This window comes from Drosophila serrata, unplaced genomic scaffold, assembly GCF_035046125.1.
Source record: "Drosophila serrata isolate PLE 108 unplaced genomic scaffold, ASM3504612v1 contig_8, whole genome shotgun sequence".
NCBI classification, from domain to species: domain Eukaryota; kingdom Metazoa; phylum Arthropoda; class Insecta; order Diptera; family Drosophilidae; genus Drosophila; species Drosophila serrata.
The window spans coordinates 1,237,332-1,258,097 of NW_028256906.1; the positions used below are offsets into that span (position 1 = coordinate 1,237,332).

General features: G+C 40.1%; 3 protein-coding genes across 3 annotated transcripts; 2 read left to right on the forward strand and 1 right to left on the reverse strand.

Moving 5' to 3' along the window:
* Nucleotides 1-2,528: 2,528 nt before the first annotated feature.
* Nucleotides 2,529-6,451, reverse strand: ENGase (cytosolic endo-beta-N-acetylglucosaminidase). Its single transcript, XM_020952946.2, has 4 exons — nt 5,762-6,451; nt 4,346-4,583; nt 3,966-4,283; nt 2,529-3,883 (listed from the first exon to the last, which is right to left on the reverse strand). The coding sequence occupies exons 1-4, from the start codon at nt 5,961-5,963 to the stop codon at nt 2,668-2,670; spliced, it is 1,974 nt and encodes a 657-aa protein (XP_020808605.1). The 5' UTR covers nt 5,964-6,451; the 3' UTR covers nt 2,529-2,667.
* Nucleotides 6,314-7,389, forward strand: LOC110184415 (uncharacterized). The gene is made up of 2 exons (XM_020952949.2): nt 6,314-6,576; nt 6,670-7,389. The coding sequence occupies exons 1-2, from the start codon at nt 6,522-6,524 to the stop codon at nt 6,816-6,818; spliced, it is 204 nt and encodes a 67-aa protein (XP_020808608.1). The 5' UTR covers nt 6,314-6,521; the 3' UTR covers nt 6,819-7,389.
* Nucleotides 6,670-16,570, forward strand: LOC110184411 (putative ATP-dependent RNA helicase CG8611). Its single transcript, XM_020952945.2, has 5 exons — nt 6,670-7,948; nt 8,004-9,871; nt 9,932-10,359; nt 15,480-15,669; nt 15,726-16,570. Exons 1-5 carry the CDS (start codon nt 7,880-7,882, stop codon nt 15,988-15,990), a joined length of 2,820 nt encoding a protein of 939 aa, XP_020808604.2. The 5' UTR covers nt 6,670-7,879; the 3' UTR covers nt 15,991-16,570.
* The last annotated feature ends 4,196 nt before the right edge of the window (nt 16,571-20,766 follow it).

The window sequence follows — 20,766 nt, forward strand, 5'->3', positions numbered from 1 at the left end:
TTGACGGAAACGGAAGTTGAAAGCCGCAAACTTGTGATGGAAACGCTGAATATCCTATCTGGTATGTCAAAGTTAACATGATTTTATGTTTACTTTATAAATCAGTTATTTAAACTGGCTAAAAAATTATTGTGATGATGTGATGATGATGGAACTAAAAGCTATAGGTTTATAGGCTGTTTATTTTCAATAAGGTTTGTGGTAAAATTTATGGTGAAATTGTGTGGAAATTGGGGCCGCACTTTTCCTCATATTTCATTTCCTTTCGCAGGCAATAGAGCGTCAAATCCTTGAGGCTGGCGCTCCTTTTTCTCGTTTGGATGTGTTAAACCTTTTCTTTTTTTCTGTGAATTTGTGATGCCTTTTAACTTTTCTTCCCCTCCCCCCCAAGACAGAAAACTAAAATACTACAAAAACATAAAATATAAGAAAAACCCAGACTTTTGTCTGTGGGGTTTGAGTTTTGTGTCCACAATTTATGCGGAAACTCATTTCTTGTGGTCGCATAAATCTAAATAAAATAGGAAAAACTATGGGAGTTGGATTTTCCGGGGTCCCTAGGTTTCATAAAAGGAAAAAACGAGGGAAATATATATATATATTTAGGGATAACCTTTGGTGGTTGAATAGTAAATAAATGATTTGTTTCTTGTTTCCAGTGAGGTAATCATGGAGAATCGTGGTATGAATCCTGGTAGGTTTAGTGATTGATGATGGCTGCACTCCTGATGGAAAAGTGCATGCCACAGGTGAGTCAACTTCACCCACAAGGTGTCATAGTTCCACCTCAGAATTAGAGAGATTGTTAGGATACAATGTGTCATAAGCTAAATGCTAAAAATATATAAGGAATGCCATATTCTTCCAAGCTAAACACATTAAATATTGTTTAAAATTGAGGGGAAATGTATCATGAGATGGAAATTTCAACCCATATTTTCATCTCCTTCATTTCTTTGGCTTAATCTCAGGTATATATTGAATTTAGAGAGATTGTAGCTGCTTCCGTCATGATGGTCAGAGGCTCCTTTTCAACAATTTAATGCAATACAAGTCCAACGAAAAAAATATGGCCAACATATATATACACACATACAACATGAGGCTTTTGGGGGGTTTGCTGACCTAGATATAACTTTCCGGGGGAAAATTCCAGGCCAGGTGGGAGAGCTGCTGCCCTTAAATGCGAAATTGCAACTGGGATTTTATGCATTTAAATGGAAAGCAAATGGAAATTGAAATTTAATGCGACAGCAGGTCAGCAGTATCTCTGGCACTGAATTTCCATGGAAATACATTGCATTCTAAAAAATTATTTAATGACAAATGACTGAAAAACCGTGCATTATATCCGCTTTTTCCCCGCCTAACCGTTTAGCTGGTATAATTATCGCTTTAATTTTTGCAAACAATGCCTATGCATTCTCGCTTATGTCGTTAATCTCTGCGAAATGTGGGCCATGAACGCCATTGAGAGATAGCCAGGCACTTGAACAAGGGGATATATGTTTGTCGATCCCCTCGACCTCCGGGCTGAAACTTAATTAAAGAGAGGTTGCATCATAATTCCCCGCCTCCTCGGAGCCACCGGAAATGCCGCCTCTTTTTTTACGCTTCCGCTTCGGCGCCCCCCAAAAGGGATGCGAAAACTGAAAGCAGCTGAGGAGCAAGGCCAAAGCATGCCAAAGTTAAATAGAAAGCGAGGGAGAACTAAACAAATAAAATGACATAAAACTGCGAAAAAGTCGCTGGCTGGGACGGAGGGCGCTGCACTTGCCACCGCCAAAATGATGTCAACAGAGGCAAGAACAACTAAATCCCTAAAAATCTGCATTTAAAATCTGTCAGAAAATAACTAAACTAAGGTTAAATGGGGGGGTGGGACTAGGGGGTGGTGACTAGGGGGACCAGGACTAGGCGAGGGACAGGGATCAAGGAGCAGCTGCAAAATTTAAATGCAAATTTTTCGGTCAGTCGGACACGTACGCGGCCAAAGATTAAAATATTCGTATACTATATACCCTGGGTTAATGGGTTTTCAAAGGATATATCTATACTGGAAAGGCAGGAAATATTCATATATATACTGAAAAATTATGAAAGCATTGATGTTTCTAGACCTCTAATAATTGCCATCTTTAAATCTATGTTTATTGATATTTTGTATGGACAAATCAAAATTTCAATGTACCATAACTTAGCCAAAAAAGCCTTAATTTTAATTCGGAAAGCTTTTCCTTGTTAGTTATTAAGAGGTTTCAAAATCTGCATACTTTATTTAAATTTATAAAATTTTGAAATTTTCATCGATTTTTAAAAATATTAACGATGTAACCCCTTATAAAATTTTGAAAAAATTGAGCAAATTTTGTTTCCCTAAAAACATAGCTAGATCGATAAAGCTTTCGATTCTGATCAAGAATATATATGCTTTATAGGGTCGGAAATGACTCTTTCGCAGCGTTTTAGGGTTCTGACTGAAATTATAGTACTAAAAACCCGATTATAAAAAGTACAACACAAATTGCTTAAAGGACATTCAAAATTTAATATCGCATAGCCAAAAATATGTAAATATACTGACAATTTAAATATGTATATCAATATATATATATATATCAATATATATACGAAGAAAAAAAAAGAAACTAAACTAAAATCAACCAATTAGTTGGTCACATGACTCCTCTTCCACATATCCCGGCGGTAGACATCAATTTCCTCCTTTCGCTGCGACGAAGTTGCATTCCAATCTTCGAGGGTTGGTGCCTCAACGAAAACGGCCCCGAGGTGAGCCGATGCCTGGGATCCCGTCGGTCTGTGGCATTTTACTCCTATATCTTCGACCCGTACGGGTCCATCGAACTTGGCAAGGAAGTAACGCACATGCCAGCCCTCTCCCTGCATTCGGGTTTGCTGAGGCAACTTGGCATGAACTATGCCCGGAGGCAGGGGATCCACTACCGGGGAGAGAAAGCAGCGATGTGGCGACAGAGTCGATCCATTGTACTCGCTGCATACCAGGTACAGCTCCTCCTTCAAGCGATCGTTTCTACGTAGCGGAGTCACACGAGCAACCACTTCAAAAAAGTGGTACTCACTTCCAATTCCTCCAAATTTAAAGGCATAACCCAGTAGGAGCACACCCCGGGTTAGCACAAAGTCCGTGACAAAGAGCCGAAAGGCTCGGTCGTAGTTGGTCACAAGAAGTGAACAGCTGCCCGAGAAGGCCGTTTCGAAGTCGTGCACAGCGTTCTTGTCCAGCGGAATCGACGGCTGCAGCGACTGTCGCGACAGATTGAAGAAGGAGCGTCCGGAATCCGAGGTCCTGGTACCGCAGTCGTAGTTCCGGAGACCGGAACCCACACAAAAATCCGTGAAGAAGGGCAGCGATCGATAGGGATGAGTGGCCAGAGCTGGCCAAATGCGTGACCACCAGGCCTCGTTCCTGGCCAGAAAGGCGGCGTTTGTCTGCTCATCTCCGCGGGAGTTCTTGATATTATAGCCATAGGAGCCAAGGGTCTCGAATGACCAGCCGGGAGCAAAGATACCCGCCGAGAAGCCCATTCCGGCTATCTTGTTCATGCTTTCCATAGTCTGAAAGCCGCCCTTTCGGCTCCGGCCAAAGACATCCAGGCCCATAAAGACGCGATGCCGCTGGGATTTCTCCTGCTCCACCTGCCTGGCACTGCGTTCCAAATGCTGATCGCTCCAAGCGTAGTTGACCAGCGTTCCATGGCTGCGGCGGAAAAACTCGGCATTGCGCGGATTCAACTCGTTCTGCCAATTGAGATCTCCGCTTTCGGTGACGCTGTCGTACCAAAAGACTCGACCATGTGGCACCCGGGACTCTGTCTCGGTGGTCAGTTCCTGCACAAAGCGACTGTGAAAGAGGGAGAACAAGTTAATTAATATCTTACCTTACTTAATCTTTGTCTTTGTCCGTAAATAGTAACAATACTTACTACAAATTGGGCATGTTCTGCTGGGGTACCCGTACCTCCACATTGACCAGCCATCCCTCAAAGCCAAAGTGCAGGCAGAGACGTGTCAGAGCCGCCACCGTTCGGCTCACACTCTCCTCGCTGGCCAGGACCTCGTCCAGGGGTCCGGCAGACTCCACTATGAAAGTGCCCAGCACTGGAACTCCATGACGATGAGCGGCATTCAGCCAGCCGCTGGGTGGAATGGTCACGTACTTGTGGCTGAAGTAGCAGAAGTAATCCACGGCCGACCAGTGCTGGAATCTGTAGTCGTCGTACTTCTCTGAGCTATGAAAGTGCCTGAAAAAATGAATCTATATAAAATAGAGTTCCTTATCTAGATCCCCAGCTATGGTATATACCGATCCTCGAGGTAGTTCCCCATCATATCGTGGCAGACGAGCAGCTCCCTGCGGTTCTCATCGGTCACTGGGCGCCGGGTGCTGTACAGCAAGTCCACCTGGTGGCCCAAATAAACCGCTCCCGAACGCACACTCGTGTCCAGCGGCTGCACGAAGCGACTCCAGTCGATGTTCCTGCTCCGCACCCGAAACTCCAGCAGCTGACGGTTGTCATTGATGGCCTCCGCCTCCAGTTGGGCTTCAAGAGAGGGTATAAAAAATGTATTCTGGTAGACGGACATTTTCTACTCCGACTGCTGTACCCAGTCTGACATCCCAATGCGCAATGTGGGGAATGCAAAATCTTAAAGTTATATATCTCTGACCTCGTTTTATATTAAAATGTAGTGGGTGGACGGGGGTTGAAGGCCGCTCGTACAGAGCAAACAAATAGGAGCATTGCATTTTAAAGATAACTATTACAATTTGTATTCCCTTGGATGACATTATAATGCCATTTAGAAGCTAGCAATACATAAATTAGTCATTTCCGACCCTATAAAGCTTATATATTCTTCATCAGCATCACCAGGCGAATATTTCTAGCTATCTTTTGCATAGACTAAAATTTTTTCAAAAATTTGCAATTTAAAAAAAATGGAAAGAGGTTACATCGTTAAAATTTTCAAAATTTGACAAAAATATAATTTTTAAAACTAAGTATGCACATTTATTAACATTATAAAAACTAACATAGGAAAGTTATCCGAATTAAAATTAATGCATTTTTGAATTAGTTATGATATTTGAAAATCTTTGATTTAGCACAAAAAATCTATATATAGCGATTTAATATACCTAGCATTCATATATTTTAGGTTTTGTTGGAGGTATACAAAGGCCAATGATTGCCAAATTTAATATATATATATCGATTTGCAATTAAAATCTTAATCAATAAAGTTTTATAGGGGGTAATCTCATTAAAATTGTCAAAATTGCATACAACTTTTTATTTAAATATTAAATATTAAAGCTTAATATTCTGAAATCCTAATGAAAGAAATCTCATACAGAAAAGCTTTGCAAATTAAGATAAATCCAATGGCGAACTGCAGGGATATAAAAACTTCGGCTTTTCGAAGTTAACTTACTTTCTCGTTTAAGTTAATTTTTAACAAAATTTTGAATATATTTATCTATTCATGAACCCGATTCTCCCCACACTGTTACTCCTTTTATTAAGTTTATAATTCCCTTAAAAATAATTCCCTTTAAAGTTAATTATTTACCGGCTGCCTGCTGTACTAAATTAGTAAAGTTCTAAACCACATATCTAAATGAGCCCAGTTTCGAACCTCGCGTTCATTTTATTTGGTATGAAATTTCTTTTAAAAATTCATAATAATTATAATAATAGAATTAAACGATACTTACGGCATACGCAGATACTTTCTTCGTTGCAAATTATGTGTGTTTGCATTCCTATTTTACCATAAAATTTCTCTTCTTGGCTTACGGTCTTCCCCGCCTCCTCTAGTTCTGCTGCCACCAAGTTGCCGGCATTATTGCTCTTTTCCCCTTGGTCACCATGTTGATCCGCCAAATCTATGTGTTTAGTAGTCTGTGTTTGTTCCATGTTGTGCTTAGAAACTATTAAGCACTTATTTTCACTTAAAAACTGGCAAACAATAAGATAAAATGTAAGGCGATCGGAAAAACAAAGGTATGTGATTATTTACAAATTGAAGCAGCTGATTCACAGTGCTTCCCCCAACCCGCCAGTGCTGCCAGACCAAAGCAGTGCTGCCCGTTAAAAGCCAGTGCTGCCCGTTACAAGCCAGTGCTGCCTGTTAAAGGCCAGTGCTGCCCGTTAAAAGCCAGTGCTGCCCGTTGAAGCCAGTGATGCCAGGAACTGAAACACCGGGCTTTTTTAAATTTGAATTTTTAAAATAATTGTTTACTTAAATTTATTTTACCTTTTTGCAGCGCAATGAAGCTCCATGGATGTGTAAACAATTCATAATACATTGCAAAACAAAACAAAAGTGACGGGAAAGCTATAAAACGACCAAAAACGGAACTGGAAATCGCTGCCATCTGGCCATCGAGTTGAAAAGGATTTTGGATAAAAGCAACTCACAGTTTTCTATTGTACATTGGCTGGCCTATTTTTGTGCTTTAGGCGTGTAACAAAATGCCAGCGGGTCGAGTAGCTGGCAAAGCCGGCTACTCCAATCACTTCTACAATGGTGAGTGCTTGCTTAAATCTACTAAACTAACATTATATAAATAAGTAATCTCGTTTAACAAAACATACTTTCCTTTAACCTGAACTTTGCTAGGACGCTCGTATGTGGGAATCAATGAAGAAATCATGTGGGTGAGCATTGGAATGGGCGTGACCATCGTACTGCTGATCACGATTGCCCTATGCTATATTGCCCGGGAAAAGTGTCAGAAGCGCCAAAGAGAGTACTACGTGACCGCATAGTTGTGGTACGTGGCCTGCCACACGACGGGCGGCATCGGAGGCGGCAGTGGTAAAGGAATTATGAGAGAAAATCCCCAAGAAAGGCCGAAAAAGCAGGTTAAACTCAAAGAGCACTGCAGCCTGGCCATGGAGACAGAGGGAATTCCAGCGATTCCACGAGACGAACTACCAGAAAGGGATGGGGATGGAGAAGAAGAAAGGACTATGGGCGCGGAATTACAAGGAGCACACGGGGGAGACGGAAGAGTACAAGCAGCTATCACCGTCATGCATTGGACTGCGGTTGACATCTGTGGCGCCCGCAGCTGGGGCTGACAAGCCACCCACGAAACCACGAAAGCACTAAGCCACTAAACCACCACCAGCCACCCACCCACCAGTCACAAGCCCCACAAACTTATTATGACAGCACACACACACATCGCTGCCCAAGGCAGCTAAACATTTTGCGTAGGTTTTTTTTTTGTGTAGCCAAAGAAGTCGTTGTAAGCATTATCAGTATTTAGAAAACGTTACTCTTAACAACCATGTTACAGAATTTGCCAAAATATATTAATATACAATATTTAAAGTCTTGGTTTCGCATAGTTTGGAAACGCGACAAAAAATTCAAACTTAAAACGGAAAATAATCGATGGTGACAATGCAACAGATGTTCGGCCAATAAGCGATAACCGATAAATATATCCCATAACTTGGGAAATGACAACTATGTGGCAGCACTAACGAAAAACTTTCCTATGGGCATCACTGCAAGCAAAACAGCTTTGAAAATTAATGTTATTTTAACTTTGTTATGTTTTTTTTACATTTTAATTTATCAAACATTTATACATATAAAAAATCTTTTTATTAATGCGAATAATAGTCACTAAATAAGAGCAAATTATGGTAATATTTGAAAATCCCGCGGCAATCAGTAAGTTCTCAACAATCTGGCAGCACCTTACAGTCTTCTTGGCAGCACTGGCAGCGTGTGTCAGCTGTTCTGTGCACGTTTTTTATTTTAACAAAAATTGAGAAATATTGTGCGTTCCGTCAAAAGCAACAAATGCGTGAGAATGGTGGACAACATAACGCTAAATGTAAACGTTAAGCCGCCCACCAAGGCGGCCAACAAAACACAACAGGTAAGCACGTGCAATTCATTCTCCAGCGTTTATTATTGAGTTTGTGCGTTTCCAGAGCCAGAAGGCAAACGTGCCGGCGCCGAAGAAGCGTGGCGTCAAGGAGCAAGATTTGGGCTTTCAATTTAATGTGGAGAAGCCGAAAGTCAAGGCAATTGTTGTGCGGCGAAAGGCGACGGCGACAGCCTCGAATTCGAAACCAAATGTTACTACCGCATCCTCGAGTTCGTCAGTTAAAATACCTCAAACTCAACCGAATCCTGTTAAATCTACGAATCCTTCTGAGGATATTATGTTTAATGGTGTGCCACCAAAGACCACTCCTGCGAAGGACGATTTCATGCTAAATGTAACCACAGCCACTTCGAATATTGTGCCAAAAGCCAAACCGAAACTCATGACAAGAGCCGAGAGATTGAGCAAAAACAAGCGGGACAAGAAGCCTCTGGCCAAGCTCAGCGATGAGCAACTCAAGAACGCATTGAAGGTCTCCAGAGGAGCCATAAGGAATCCCAATCAATTGCCACGGCCCGGCGATATTTTCCGCGCTCAAATGGAAGAGGAAAGGCGTCAGAAAGCAAAGGCTAATGGCGTTTTAAAAGACTCTTCGGAATCACCAGAAATGTCACCAAAACCTCCACAAACAGCGGCAAAAGGCTCTGATGAAGAATCTGGAGAGGAATCACAATCCAAATCAGAAAAATCCCCGGAATCCCAGTCACAGAAACCCCAAAAGAAGGAGGAAACTGCGTCCATAAATCGTTTTCGCACCAAGAAGGTAGGACTCTTCGATCAGAGCGATGTCGAAGCCCTTAAGCAACTCGGACAGAGGGCTGTCAAGACGGTAAAGGAGACAATATTCTCCGGATCTAAATTAGAAACCTTGGGCCTGCATCCGCATGCCGTAAAGAATCTGCAGGATTTGCTCAGCATAAAGGAACTGACGACGGTGCAGGAGAAGGCCATACCTCATGTGCTCGCAGGAAAGGACGTTCTGGTGCGATCCCAAACTGGTTCCGGCAAAACCCTGGCCTACGCACTGCCTCTGATCGAGATGCTGCAGAAGAAAAGTCCGAAGATCAAGAGGACCGATGGTGTTATGGCCCTGGTGATTGTGCCTACCCGAGAACTGGTCATTCAGACCTACGAGCTCGTCCAGAAGCTGGTGAAACCGTACACCTGGATAGTGCCGGGCTCTCTGCTGGGCGGCGAGAGCCGCAAGAGCGAGAAAGCGAGACTGCGGAAGGGCATAAACATCCTCATTGGCACGCCGGGTCGGCTGGTGGATCACCTGTTACACACGGCCAACTTCAAGCTGACTAAGCTGCAGTTTCTCATCCTGGACGAGGCCGATCGCCTGCTGGAGCTCGGCTACGAGCGGGACGTCAAGCAGCTGGTGGAGGCCATCGACAAGCAGCGTGCCGAGGAGAAGGATGCTCCTGAACTGCAGCGATTGCTGCTAAGTGCCACACTCACGTCCCAAGTCCAGCAACTGGCCGGTCTCACCCTAAAGAATCCTCTGTACATAGACAACAGCGACGAGGCGGCCAGTGCCGCTCTGAAGACAAAGGATGGCTACCAAAAGGAATCCATAGAAGCCCAACTGGAGGTGGAAGACGACGGCTTGGGTGAGTACCAGGAAGATGTCACCGGCGTGCTAAGCATTCCCGAGAACCTGCATCTCAGCTACGTGGTGGTGCCACCCAAGTTGCGTTTGGTGGCGCTCTCATCGCTGCTGGCAAAGGAAATGGACGCAAATCCGAAGAACTTTAAGGCCATTGTGTTTATGAGCACCACGGAAATGGTGAACTTCCACCACGACATGCTGAATGAGGCGCTGACCAGAAGGATACTCGACGACGAGGATGAAGAGGCTTCGGACGAGGACGGCGACACACCTCTGTTAAATGGACTGCGCTTCTTCAAGTGAGTTTAGTTTTGGTCAAGTAGGAATCTCCTTCATCTCTAAAAATCTTTCCTCAACAGATTACACGGGTCCATGACGCAGACGGAGCGACAGGGCGTCTTCCGTGGCTTCCAGTCCTGCGATAGCTGTGTCCTCTTGGCCACCGATGTGGTGGGTCGCGGCATCGATGTGCCGGACATTAAACTGGTGCTGCAGTATACTCCACCGCAAACCACAGCAGACTTTGTCCATCGTGTGGGTCGCACAGCCCGAGCTGGACGCAAGGGTCGAGCAGTGCTCTTCCTGGCACCCAGCGAGGCTCAGTATGTGAGGCATTTGGAGAAGAAGCGCATTCGCATTCAACAGGGCGACATGTATGCCTATCTTCAGACGCTACTGCCAAAGGACGAGGAGGCGAGGACCGTGCAGGAGGCGGCCTCCAATCTGCAGCACAAGTTCCAGTCGCTACTCGAGGACGACAAGGAGTTGCACGACAAGTCTTGCAAAGGTGAGTGAATCTTGCTATTTGTTTAAGAAAATCTAAAGTAATGTATAGGAAAACTGAGACGAAAAACAGAAAGAATCCCCTCTGATTTCCCTAGTTAGTTAGAAGCTCTTCTGCCAGCTTGAATCTTGAATCAGTATTTTGATGTTTTTTTATACCCTTGCCTGGTATTATAATTTTAGTCAGGAGCTTGTAAACCTGTGAAATAATCATTTCCGACCCTATAAATCATATATATTCTTGATCAGCATCGAAAGCCAAATCGATCTAGCTAACTTTTTTGAAAACCACAATTTTACTCAATTTTTTCAAATTTTATAAGGGGTTACATCGTTAAATTTTCAAAAATTGGCAAAAATTGAATTTTTTTTATATTTTTAATGAAGTATGCAGATTTATTAACCTAATAAAAACTAACATAGGACAGCTTTCCAAATTAAAATTATTGCTTTTTTGGCTGAGTTATGAGATTTTTAAATTTTGATTTTTTGAACAAATTTTCATATAGAAATCTCTAAAAATATTTATTTAAAAAATGCGAAAATTTAAAGCTTAGTTACGATCGATTTTCGATTCGATACCATAATTCTATTAAAAGGGTATATAATACTCGATTTCCCGAAGGCTGTTTCCTATCTTGTTTAAAGAATAATACTAAGGGGTAGAACCCCCCTTTCCAGTCTATTCCCGTCCTCGGTGGACGGGTTCCCATGGCACTTACTTTTCCAATTGCCCCAACCCTTGATCCTGGCGAACAAACTAGCAATTTAATCCTTTCACCAAAGAACATTAACTTTGTAATTACGATTTTTTACAACACTGCCCAATGGGGAAGGGGGCGAGAATAAAAAACACAGATATTGCGAGGGAAAAACACACAAACCAAACCCTCTGACATTTTTCCAATTATAAGTTTGACCGCCCACTTCGTCCAGGTCCAGTTATCATCCAGTGCACGTTAAAAACACAAAAATTATTTCATATTTGAAGTTAATTTCGATTGCGTGTCAAATAAACAGTCCTCTCGCCCCTTCGCTATCCCAAGGACCTCCCATCAGTCATCGCGGTCAGTTACCACCAGCGACTCCTTTCATCGCCCCGATCCTTTTTTTCTAGCCTTTCACTCGTTTCTAGGTTTTATTTTATTGCTTTTTTTAAAGCTAGTTGAGGGTGTGGGAGAGTTCCTAGACTTTATGAGAAGGGTTTCTGGCCAGATTACTTCTTATTTTAGTAATTGTATTTTCAAACGGAATATATTTTATATGGACTAAACTGGCAAATGATAGTGATAGATAGGGTTTCCTAGTGACTTATTTAGTGATTTATTTCCCTTGCTTTTAACGACTGCCTGTCTATATCCTGCTAAAGTAGTTAATTTAATGTTTAAGAGGATAAGGAGAAAAATTGTTATTGATAGATATATAGAAGCAAGGCAAGGATCCCTTCGATTGAAATTATGGGAAAAAGAGGCTCTGGGGTGCCCATCGAATCTTCAAGAATACTCCGAATATGAATCATAACAAGAAATAAAGCTAAGCGATTCGAAACAGGAAACGGAAACTGAGCGAAATACCCAAATGGCTTTCAGGCCAAGCGCAAAACAATAGCAAAATGCCAAGATAAATACGACCAAGTTAAGAGAAATAGGGAGAGAAATGGGGCCTAGAAGGGATTCGGGAGGGAAGTCTGGTCAAAATGGCAACTCAAATTGCACTTAAGCGCCGAGTCAAGCGTCAAGACAGGAAGTCACTCTTGGCAAAACTTAAGAGGGAGTCACAGGAGGATGCAGCTTGCTCCTGCTGCTGCTCCTGCTCCTGCTCCTGCTGCTGCTCTGCTGCGTCCAATCAAAAAGCCATTAAAAAGTATTACGCTTGAACAAAACTGTACAAAGCAGCAGATAAAAGCAGCTAGAAAAGGACCAAAAATTTGATAGCAAAAGGGATGATGCTTCAGCAAAGATAAAGCGTCTTCAATTCGCAGTTGAAGCTGAAGTTATCCCTTAATATTTGAGCAGGCACAAAGAAGAGTTAGTTTTGGGAGAGCACAACAAAACCGAAACATAGTACGAATATTCTCTCTTTAGTCTTTTAAATGCTTGTTAAAATCACTTTTTTTTCTCCATAAAATACCCATTTTCGTTGACCGATAATCCCTTTTTGGTTCACGCTGATCCTGGGAGTTAATTATCGACTTACTAGCGTATTTCTTTTTTTCTCCGGCTTTTATCCGTTCCATTGTCTCGCATTATCCCACCGAGAAGTGCTGCTGAGCTAATGCTTTCACATTTAAGCCTCTGATGGCTCATAAGTCCGCCCACTCCGGCCACGACAACGAACGACACCCCCGATTAGCTCTATAACCCATACATCCGCCGGATCCGGCGGATGGGGGGAAGCCCTCGAAGAACCCCTTTGCAGGGGTGGGAAAAAGAACTGAGACAACGGGGAAAACAATCACAACAATTTGCCACGCCTACACACAAATGAAAACCGCATGGACACGCGCTCTGTGTAAAGCACAGTGGGTCCTTGATTGACTCACTGTACTATTTAATAGCATTTTTTGTACCCTTGCTGGGTATTATATTTAGTCAAAAAATATGTAATTTTGGACCCCATAAACCATAATATATATTCTTGATCAGCATCAAGAGGCGAATCTTTGTAGCTATATCCGTACGAAAAATTTGTTTGTCCGAAATTTTCCATTTTTTGAAAAAAAGGAAAGGGGTTACATCGTTAAAATTTTCAAAAATCGGCCAAACATGCACATTTTAAATGGAGTATGCAGTTTTATCAACCTGCTAAAAATTAACATACGGCCGCTTTCCGAATTGAAATTAATGCGTTTTTGGCTTAGTTATGAGATTTTTAAATTTTGATTTGTCGAAAAATTTGCTATAAAAATATAGTTAAAATCGGTTAAAAAATGGTAATGGACCTTCAGTCAGAAGCTTAAAAGAAGGTGAAGGAGTCATTTCCGACCCTATAAATCATATATATTCTTGATCAGCATCAACAGACGAATCTTTTAAGCCATCTCCGGCCGAAAAAAAATCTTTTCAGAAATTTTCCATTTTTTGAAAAAAAGGAAAGGGGTTACATCATTAAAATTTTAAAAAATTTGCCAAAATTTGATTTTTTTTAAATTCCTAATTGAGTATGCAGATTTATTAACCTAGCAAAAACTAACATTGGACAACTTTCCAAATTGAAATTAATAGATTTTTGGCTTAGTTATGAGATTTTTAAAATTTGATTCTGTCGAAAAAATGTCATACATAAATTTCCATAATTATTAATATATAAATATTTGTAGAATCGGTTTTCATCTCGTGCCTATATTTTAATTGAAAACAGCTAAACCGTATTTATTTCTAGTTAAATTGTACGTTAAGGGGTTTTAACATTATTAAAGTCAAGCACTTCTGGCCCTCCTTAGAATACATTTTAAGATTCCCCCAGTCTCCATCACTTGACGCTTCGATTTAGCTTCATAGAATCGGTTAGCCTTTAGCCCACTAAATGTTATATTCTATATCCTAAAATTGCTGTTATTCTCCTCACAAGTAGTCCACTTTTCGGGGTGTTTACTGTACTTTTTGCTTGCACTCTGAGACCCAGAATTGAACCGCTGACGTGCGCATTAGCCACAGTCGCTAAAACCACCCAGCCAAGTCAGGCAGGATACTTCCCAGCAACACCCACAAGCACACCCACACCCACTCTACTTGAAGGGACACTCCTGGCTTTGCCTCGAGACAATGGGAGTGCAAACGGCCAAGGAGGTGGAGGAGGCAAGGCAAAGTGGCATAAAAAGCCATTTTGTGCGGTTTCTGTGCGGTGGATTTGTGAAAGTCCTCCGAATCCCCAAATGACATTTATTTTATTCGCCACTTCCGGCTGACAGACGTCTCTAAACATCCGCTGTCGTCGCCGTCATCATACTTTTTGTTTGCCTAATGTCTGCCACTTGACTGTAATCGCATTTGCGGCAATTAAGCCAGACCAAAAAGCCAAGGGCTTGACTTTGGCAGGACCAAGGAAGTCACAACAGATACAGATACAACACTGCTGTGAGTTAATTGCCGGGGCAGGATCGTCTTTGCATTTATTTTATGCCTCTGCTCCATCCTCTACAGGATGTTGTCCTGGAATTACAGCTTGCAAGCTGGAGGTTACAGTGCGGTCTGCGGTTCTGCTCCGGTTTTCAATTATGAGCTGAAAGCCTGGGTAAAGAAAATGCAACTATTAAGGAATTATTATTAATCTAGTTAAATTGTCCTGCACCTTTAATGGGTTCTATAAATTGGAATATATTATCATATAAATGTTGTTATGGCTAATTGTTTTAAGATTTAGTTTAAGTAAATCGAGACTTAACTTGCCAAAAGCTAACAGAAGGCGGTGAACTGAGACAATCTCTTGATTTCTGATAGCTTTGTTCTTTGGTTATTCTTCATATACTTTTATATGATACTTGACCAAAAGGACCTATTCAAGCTGCTCTCTAGATACTGAACTTTAAACGGAGAACTGTATTGGTAGATTTATCACCCTGTATAGTTATTGTTATTCCAAGAAGAGATACATTTTTTAATTTCACATCACATTTACATATCCAACTCCACTCGCAACGCATTCTGTCGTTGTCAATTTTATCCCTGCACAAGATCCTTATCGGGGTAACAATTGCGGTCTTTGTTGCCGAAAGGGGCTCCAGCTCTGTTGGTAATTTGATATCATTGTTGTATAATTTGGAATTGCCTGGCATAAGTGCTGCGTAATTAGCAAGGACATGCCCACAACAGCGAACCACAGCGACTGCGACAGCGACAGCCACAACCACAGCCGCCGTATACATTATATATTATATGCACACACAATAGACCCGAGACGTGGATGTGAAATCCTTTGCTGACATTGCTCATTTGTCATTTTAACGAATTTATTTTGTAATGAATGCGGCACACACACATGCAGCCAGCGGTGGCACTTAAGCCAAGACATCAATTAATTCTAAAAGCATTAACATCTCCATCTCTCCTTGCCTTGTACTCACCCCCGAAACGCTCTCTATTTTCTACATATATATATTTAATTGTTTGTTTCTCCCGTCCGCAGCCTTTGTGTCCTGGATGAAGTTTTACTCGACATTTCCCAAGGAGCTGAAGCCCATCTTCAACGTACGCATTGCCCACATGGGCCACTTTGCCAAGAGCTTTGCCCTGAAGGAGGCGCCCAGCAAGTTCGCCGCCAAGCATGCCGCGCCCAAGGCGGCCCCGCCCACCAATCGACTGACCTACACAGAGCGGTAAGCGATCGAAGGACTTTCAATAGCAAGATTCCTAATTTTGTGTCCATTTTCAGTGATCCCGAGAAGGTGCAGGCCCAGAAACGGACCAAGCGACGTATGTTTACCACGACGGTCAGCGGAGATGTGCGCCAGATGCAGCAGCAGCGAGAGGGATCTGGTCCGGGCAGATCGACAGGCGCTTCTGGAGGAGCATCGTCCTCCGTCGGCGGCCGGAGCAGCTTCTTGAAGAGCATGAGCAAGTCCAGGGCACTGCACACATCCGAGTTCGATAGCGGATTGCCGGCAATGGGACCAGCGAAGCGACGTAAGGTGGCGTAGGAGGAGGAGGAGTCCCCCAGCAATCCAAGGAGGAGGAGAACTCCCTAGGATTCGCTGTCCGGACGGAATGCTTCCTCGGGCACTTTGCGGCGCTTTATGCGCGCCATTTTGCTCAAGCCTGCTCAAGCATTTAATCGAAAAGAAAATTGCTATATATATATATAGTAAAAATCGAAAAAAGGAAACCCAAGGATAAGCGCATCATAAAAGTTTCATTTTTCTCAACTTTTAAGCTCGGACGTCCTGCGGGAGAGGAGGAAGGCGAGGAAGAAGGAGGAGCAGCTGCCTTCCGCCTGCCAGCATATTTTAAGCTAAACATTGCTTCCTTTTTTTTCCTTTTATATATATATACTTTCCTTTTTTTTTTTTGTAATAATTTTATGAAGAAAATATTAGAAATCCATTTTCCGCTCACTGCAGATTCATTCAGTTTTGAAAATGTCAGGGATGATGGTTTTCCATTGGCCGTCAGAGGTCGGCACGTGTTGCCTGATGGCTGTCGCTGTTTGCCTTTTTATGCAACTGAAGCGCATAATTTGTTGGACAAGGCATAAATAAATATCAAATACTGAAACATAAACACTTGGCTTATACATTTCCAGGGAGGACACGTGACCCCGGGGTTGGGGCAGGAGCCAGTAAGTATTATAGCACTTAATTGAGGCCTCTCGATAGGATTGAAAGACCCCTAATTAGACGCAAAGCGATTGATTTTTAATTGGGCCAAAGGGCCTCGCATTTTCTTAGCTGTTCTGTCTGTCCGGCTGTCACTCAAAGTCGAGAGTCAATCAAGCATGGACAATTGGGGCCCCAAAGTCGATTCCTAATTACGTGCGAGTGTCAACATATGAATATTTTCCAATAAATGCGACCATTAAAAGGAAACCTCCACCTCCACATGCATTTATATATCTGTACGGCCGGCAACTCATAGTCTTTTCATTCGAGTTCAAATTTATTTTATTTCTTTTGTTTTTGTAAATTCTAAATTTTTGTTGTACTAAAACAGTTCTATATTTTTGTTGTTTTTGTTGTATTTTTTGTTGTTGTTGTTGTTGTATTTTTTGTTGTTGTTGTATTTTTTGTTGTTGTTGTTGTAATTTTTGTTGTTGTTGTTGTTGTTGTAATTTTTGTTGTTGTTGTAATTTTTGTTGTTGTTGTTGTTGTTGTAATTTTTGTTGTTGTTGTTGTTGTTGTAATTTTTGTTGTTGTTGTTGTAATTTGTGATGTTGTTGTTGTTGTACATACTGTGCAAATCGTGCGGTTGTGTGTTGTACATACTGTGAAATCGTGCGGTTGTGTGTTGCTGAGCCAAGCCTTCGATGTGCTCGGCGTCACTTAAAATTCGACCTGAAATACCAGGCGAACAGAAATCAGCAGCAAGCAAATTTAATTTTTTGCAAATTCATTTTACGCCCCAAAAGTATGCTACACCACCCCCAAAAGTATGCAATTTCAAAAATATAAACCTTTTGCCAGTGTCACCACACCCCAAATTTTTTGGCCAGTGTGTCCATATTGCAAATTGTGATTTATCGATTAATTTATCGTTGGCGGCAACACCCCAAAAGCATGCTACACCGCCCCCAAAAGTATGCAATTACAGAAATATAAACCTTTTGCCAGTGTCACCACACCCCAAAATTTTTGGGCAGTGTGTCCATATTGCAAATTGTGATTTATCGATTAATTTATCGTGGGCGGCAACTATCGAACATTTTAATTTAAATTCAAATTTGTCGGTTAACTGATTTGGCGGATACCGTTTAAATTCAAATCTATTCATGATCTTTTTTAATTCAAATTCAAATTTGGCAGTTAAATTAATATATTTTTTGTACTTTGTTGTTGTAAATTTTAAATTGTTGTTAGCGCTTATCCTTTAATTCAAGTTTATCGTTTTACTGACGTGGCGGCAACTGATCGAAAATTTAAATTCAAATTTGTCGGTTAACTGATATGGCGGGACCGTTTAAATTCAAATCTATCCATGATCTTTTTTAATTCAAATTCAAATTTGGCAGTTAAATTAATATTTTTTTTGTACCTTGTTGTTGTAAATTTTTAAGTTTCGTTGTCGTTTATCCTATAATTCAAGTTTATCGTTTTACTGACGTGGCGGCAACTGATCGGAAATTTAAATTCAAATTTGTCGGTTAACTGATATGGCGGGGCCGTTTAAATTCAAATCTATCCATGATCTTTTTTAATTCAAATTCAAATTTGGCAGTTAAATTAATATTTTTTTTGTACTTTGTTGTTGTAAATTTTAAATTGTTGTTAGCGCTTATCCTTTAATTCAAGTTTATCGTTTTACTGACGTGGCGGCAACTGATCGAAAATTTAAATTCAAATTTGTCGGTTAACTGATATGGCGGGACCGTTTAAACTCAAATCTATTCATGATCTTTTTTAATTCAAATTCAAATTTGGCAGTTAAATTAATATTTTTTTTGTACTTTGTTGTTGTAAATTTTTAAGTTTTGTTGTCGTTTATCGTTTAATTCAAGCTTATCGTTTTACTGACGTGGCGGCAACTGATCGGAAATTTAAATTCAAATTTGTCGGTTAACTGATATGGCGGGACCGTTTAAATTCAAATCTATCCATGATCTTTTTTAATTCAAATTCAAATTTGGCAGTTAAATTAATATATTTTTTGTACTTTGTTGTTGTAAATTTTTAAGTTTTGTTGTCGTTTATCCTATAATTCAAGTTTATCGTTTTACTGACGTGGCGGCAACTGATCGGAAATTTAAATTCAAATTTGTCGGTTAACTGATATGGCGGGACCGTTTAAATTCAAATCTATCCATGATCTTTTTTAATTCAAATTCAAATTTGGAAGTTAAATTAATATATTTTTTGTACTTTGTTGTTGTAAATTTTTAATTTTTGTTGTAGTTTATCGTTTAATTCAAGTTTATCGTTTTACTGACGTGGCGGCAACTGATCGGAAATTTAAATTCAAATTTGTCGGTTAACTGATATGGCGGGACTGTTTAAATTCAAATCTATCTATGAACTTTTTTAATTCAAATTCAAATTTGGCAGTTAAATTAATATATTTTTTGTACTTTGTTCTTGTAAATTTTTAAGTTTTGTTGTCGTTTATCCTTTAATTCAAGTTTATCGTTTTACTGACGTGGCGGCAACTGATCGGAAATTTAAATTCAAATTTGTCGGTTAACTGATATGGCGGGACCGTTTAAATTCAAATCTATCCATGATCTTTTTTAATTCAAATTCAAATTTGGCAGTTATATTTATATTTTTTTTGTACTTTGTTGTTGTAAATTTTTAATTTTTGTTGTCGTTTATCGTTTAATTCAAGTTTATCGTTTTACTGACGTGCCGGCAACTAATCGGAAATTTAAATTTAAATTTGTCGGTTAACTGATATGGCGGGACCGTTTAAATTCAAATCTATCCATGATCTTTTTTAATTCAAATTCAAATTTGGCAGTTAAATTAATATATTTTTTGTACTTTGTTGTTGTAAATTTTTAATTTTTGTTGTCGTTTATCGTTTAATTCAAGTTTATCGTTTTACTGACGTGGCGGCAACTGATCGGAAATTTAAATTCAAATTTGTCGGTTAACTGATATGGCGGGACCGTTTAAATTCAAATCTATCCATGATCTTTTTTAATTCAAATTCAAATTTGGCAGTTATATTTATATTTTTTTTGTACTTTGTTGTTGTAAATTTTTAATTTTTGTTGTCGTTTATCGTTTAATTCAAGTTTATCGTTTTACTGACGTGGCGGCAACTGATCGGAAATTTAAATTCAAATTTGTCGGTTAACTGATATGGCGGGACTGTTTAAATTCAAATCTATCTATGAACTTTTTTAATTCAAATTCAAATTTGGCAGTTAAATTAATATATTTTTTGTACTTTGTTCTTGTAAATTTTTAAGTTTTGTTGTCGTTTATCCTTTAATTCAAGTTTATCGTTTTACTGACGTGGCGGCAACTGATCGGAAATTTAAATTCAAATTTGTCGGTTAACTGATATGGCGGGACCGTTTAAATTCAAATCTATCCATGATCTTTTTTAATTCAAATTCAAATTTGGCAGTTATATTTATATTTTTTTTGTACTTTGTTGTTGTAAATTTTTAATTTTTGTTGTCGTTTATCGTTTAATTCAAGTTTATCGTTTTACTGACGTGCCGGCAACTAATCGGAAATTTAAATTTAAATTTGTCGGTTAACTGATATGGCGGGACCGTTTAAATTCAAATCTATCCATGATCTTTTTTAATTCAAATTCAAATTTGGCAGTTAAATTAATATATTTTTTGTACTTTGTTGTTGTAAATTTTTAATTTTTGTTGTCGTTTATCGTTTAATTCAAGTTTATCGTTTTACTGACGTGGCGGCAACTGATCGGAAATTGAAATTCAAATTTGTCGGTTAACTGATATGGCGGGACCGTTTAAATTCAAATCTATCCATGATCTTTTTTAATTCAAATTCAAATTTGGCAGTTAAATTAATATATTTTTTGTACTATGTTGTTGTAAATTTTAAATTGTTGTTAGCGCTTATCCTTTAATTCAAGTTTATCGTTTTACTGACGTGGCGGCAACTGATCGGAAATTTAAATTCAAATTTGTCGGTTAACTGATATGGCGGGACCGTTTAAATTTAAATCTATCCATGATCTTTTATAATTCAAATTCAAATTTGGCAGTTTTATGTCCTTTGTTGTTGTAAATTGTAAGTTGTTGTTGTCGTTTATCGTTTAATCCAAGTTTATCGTTTTAC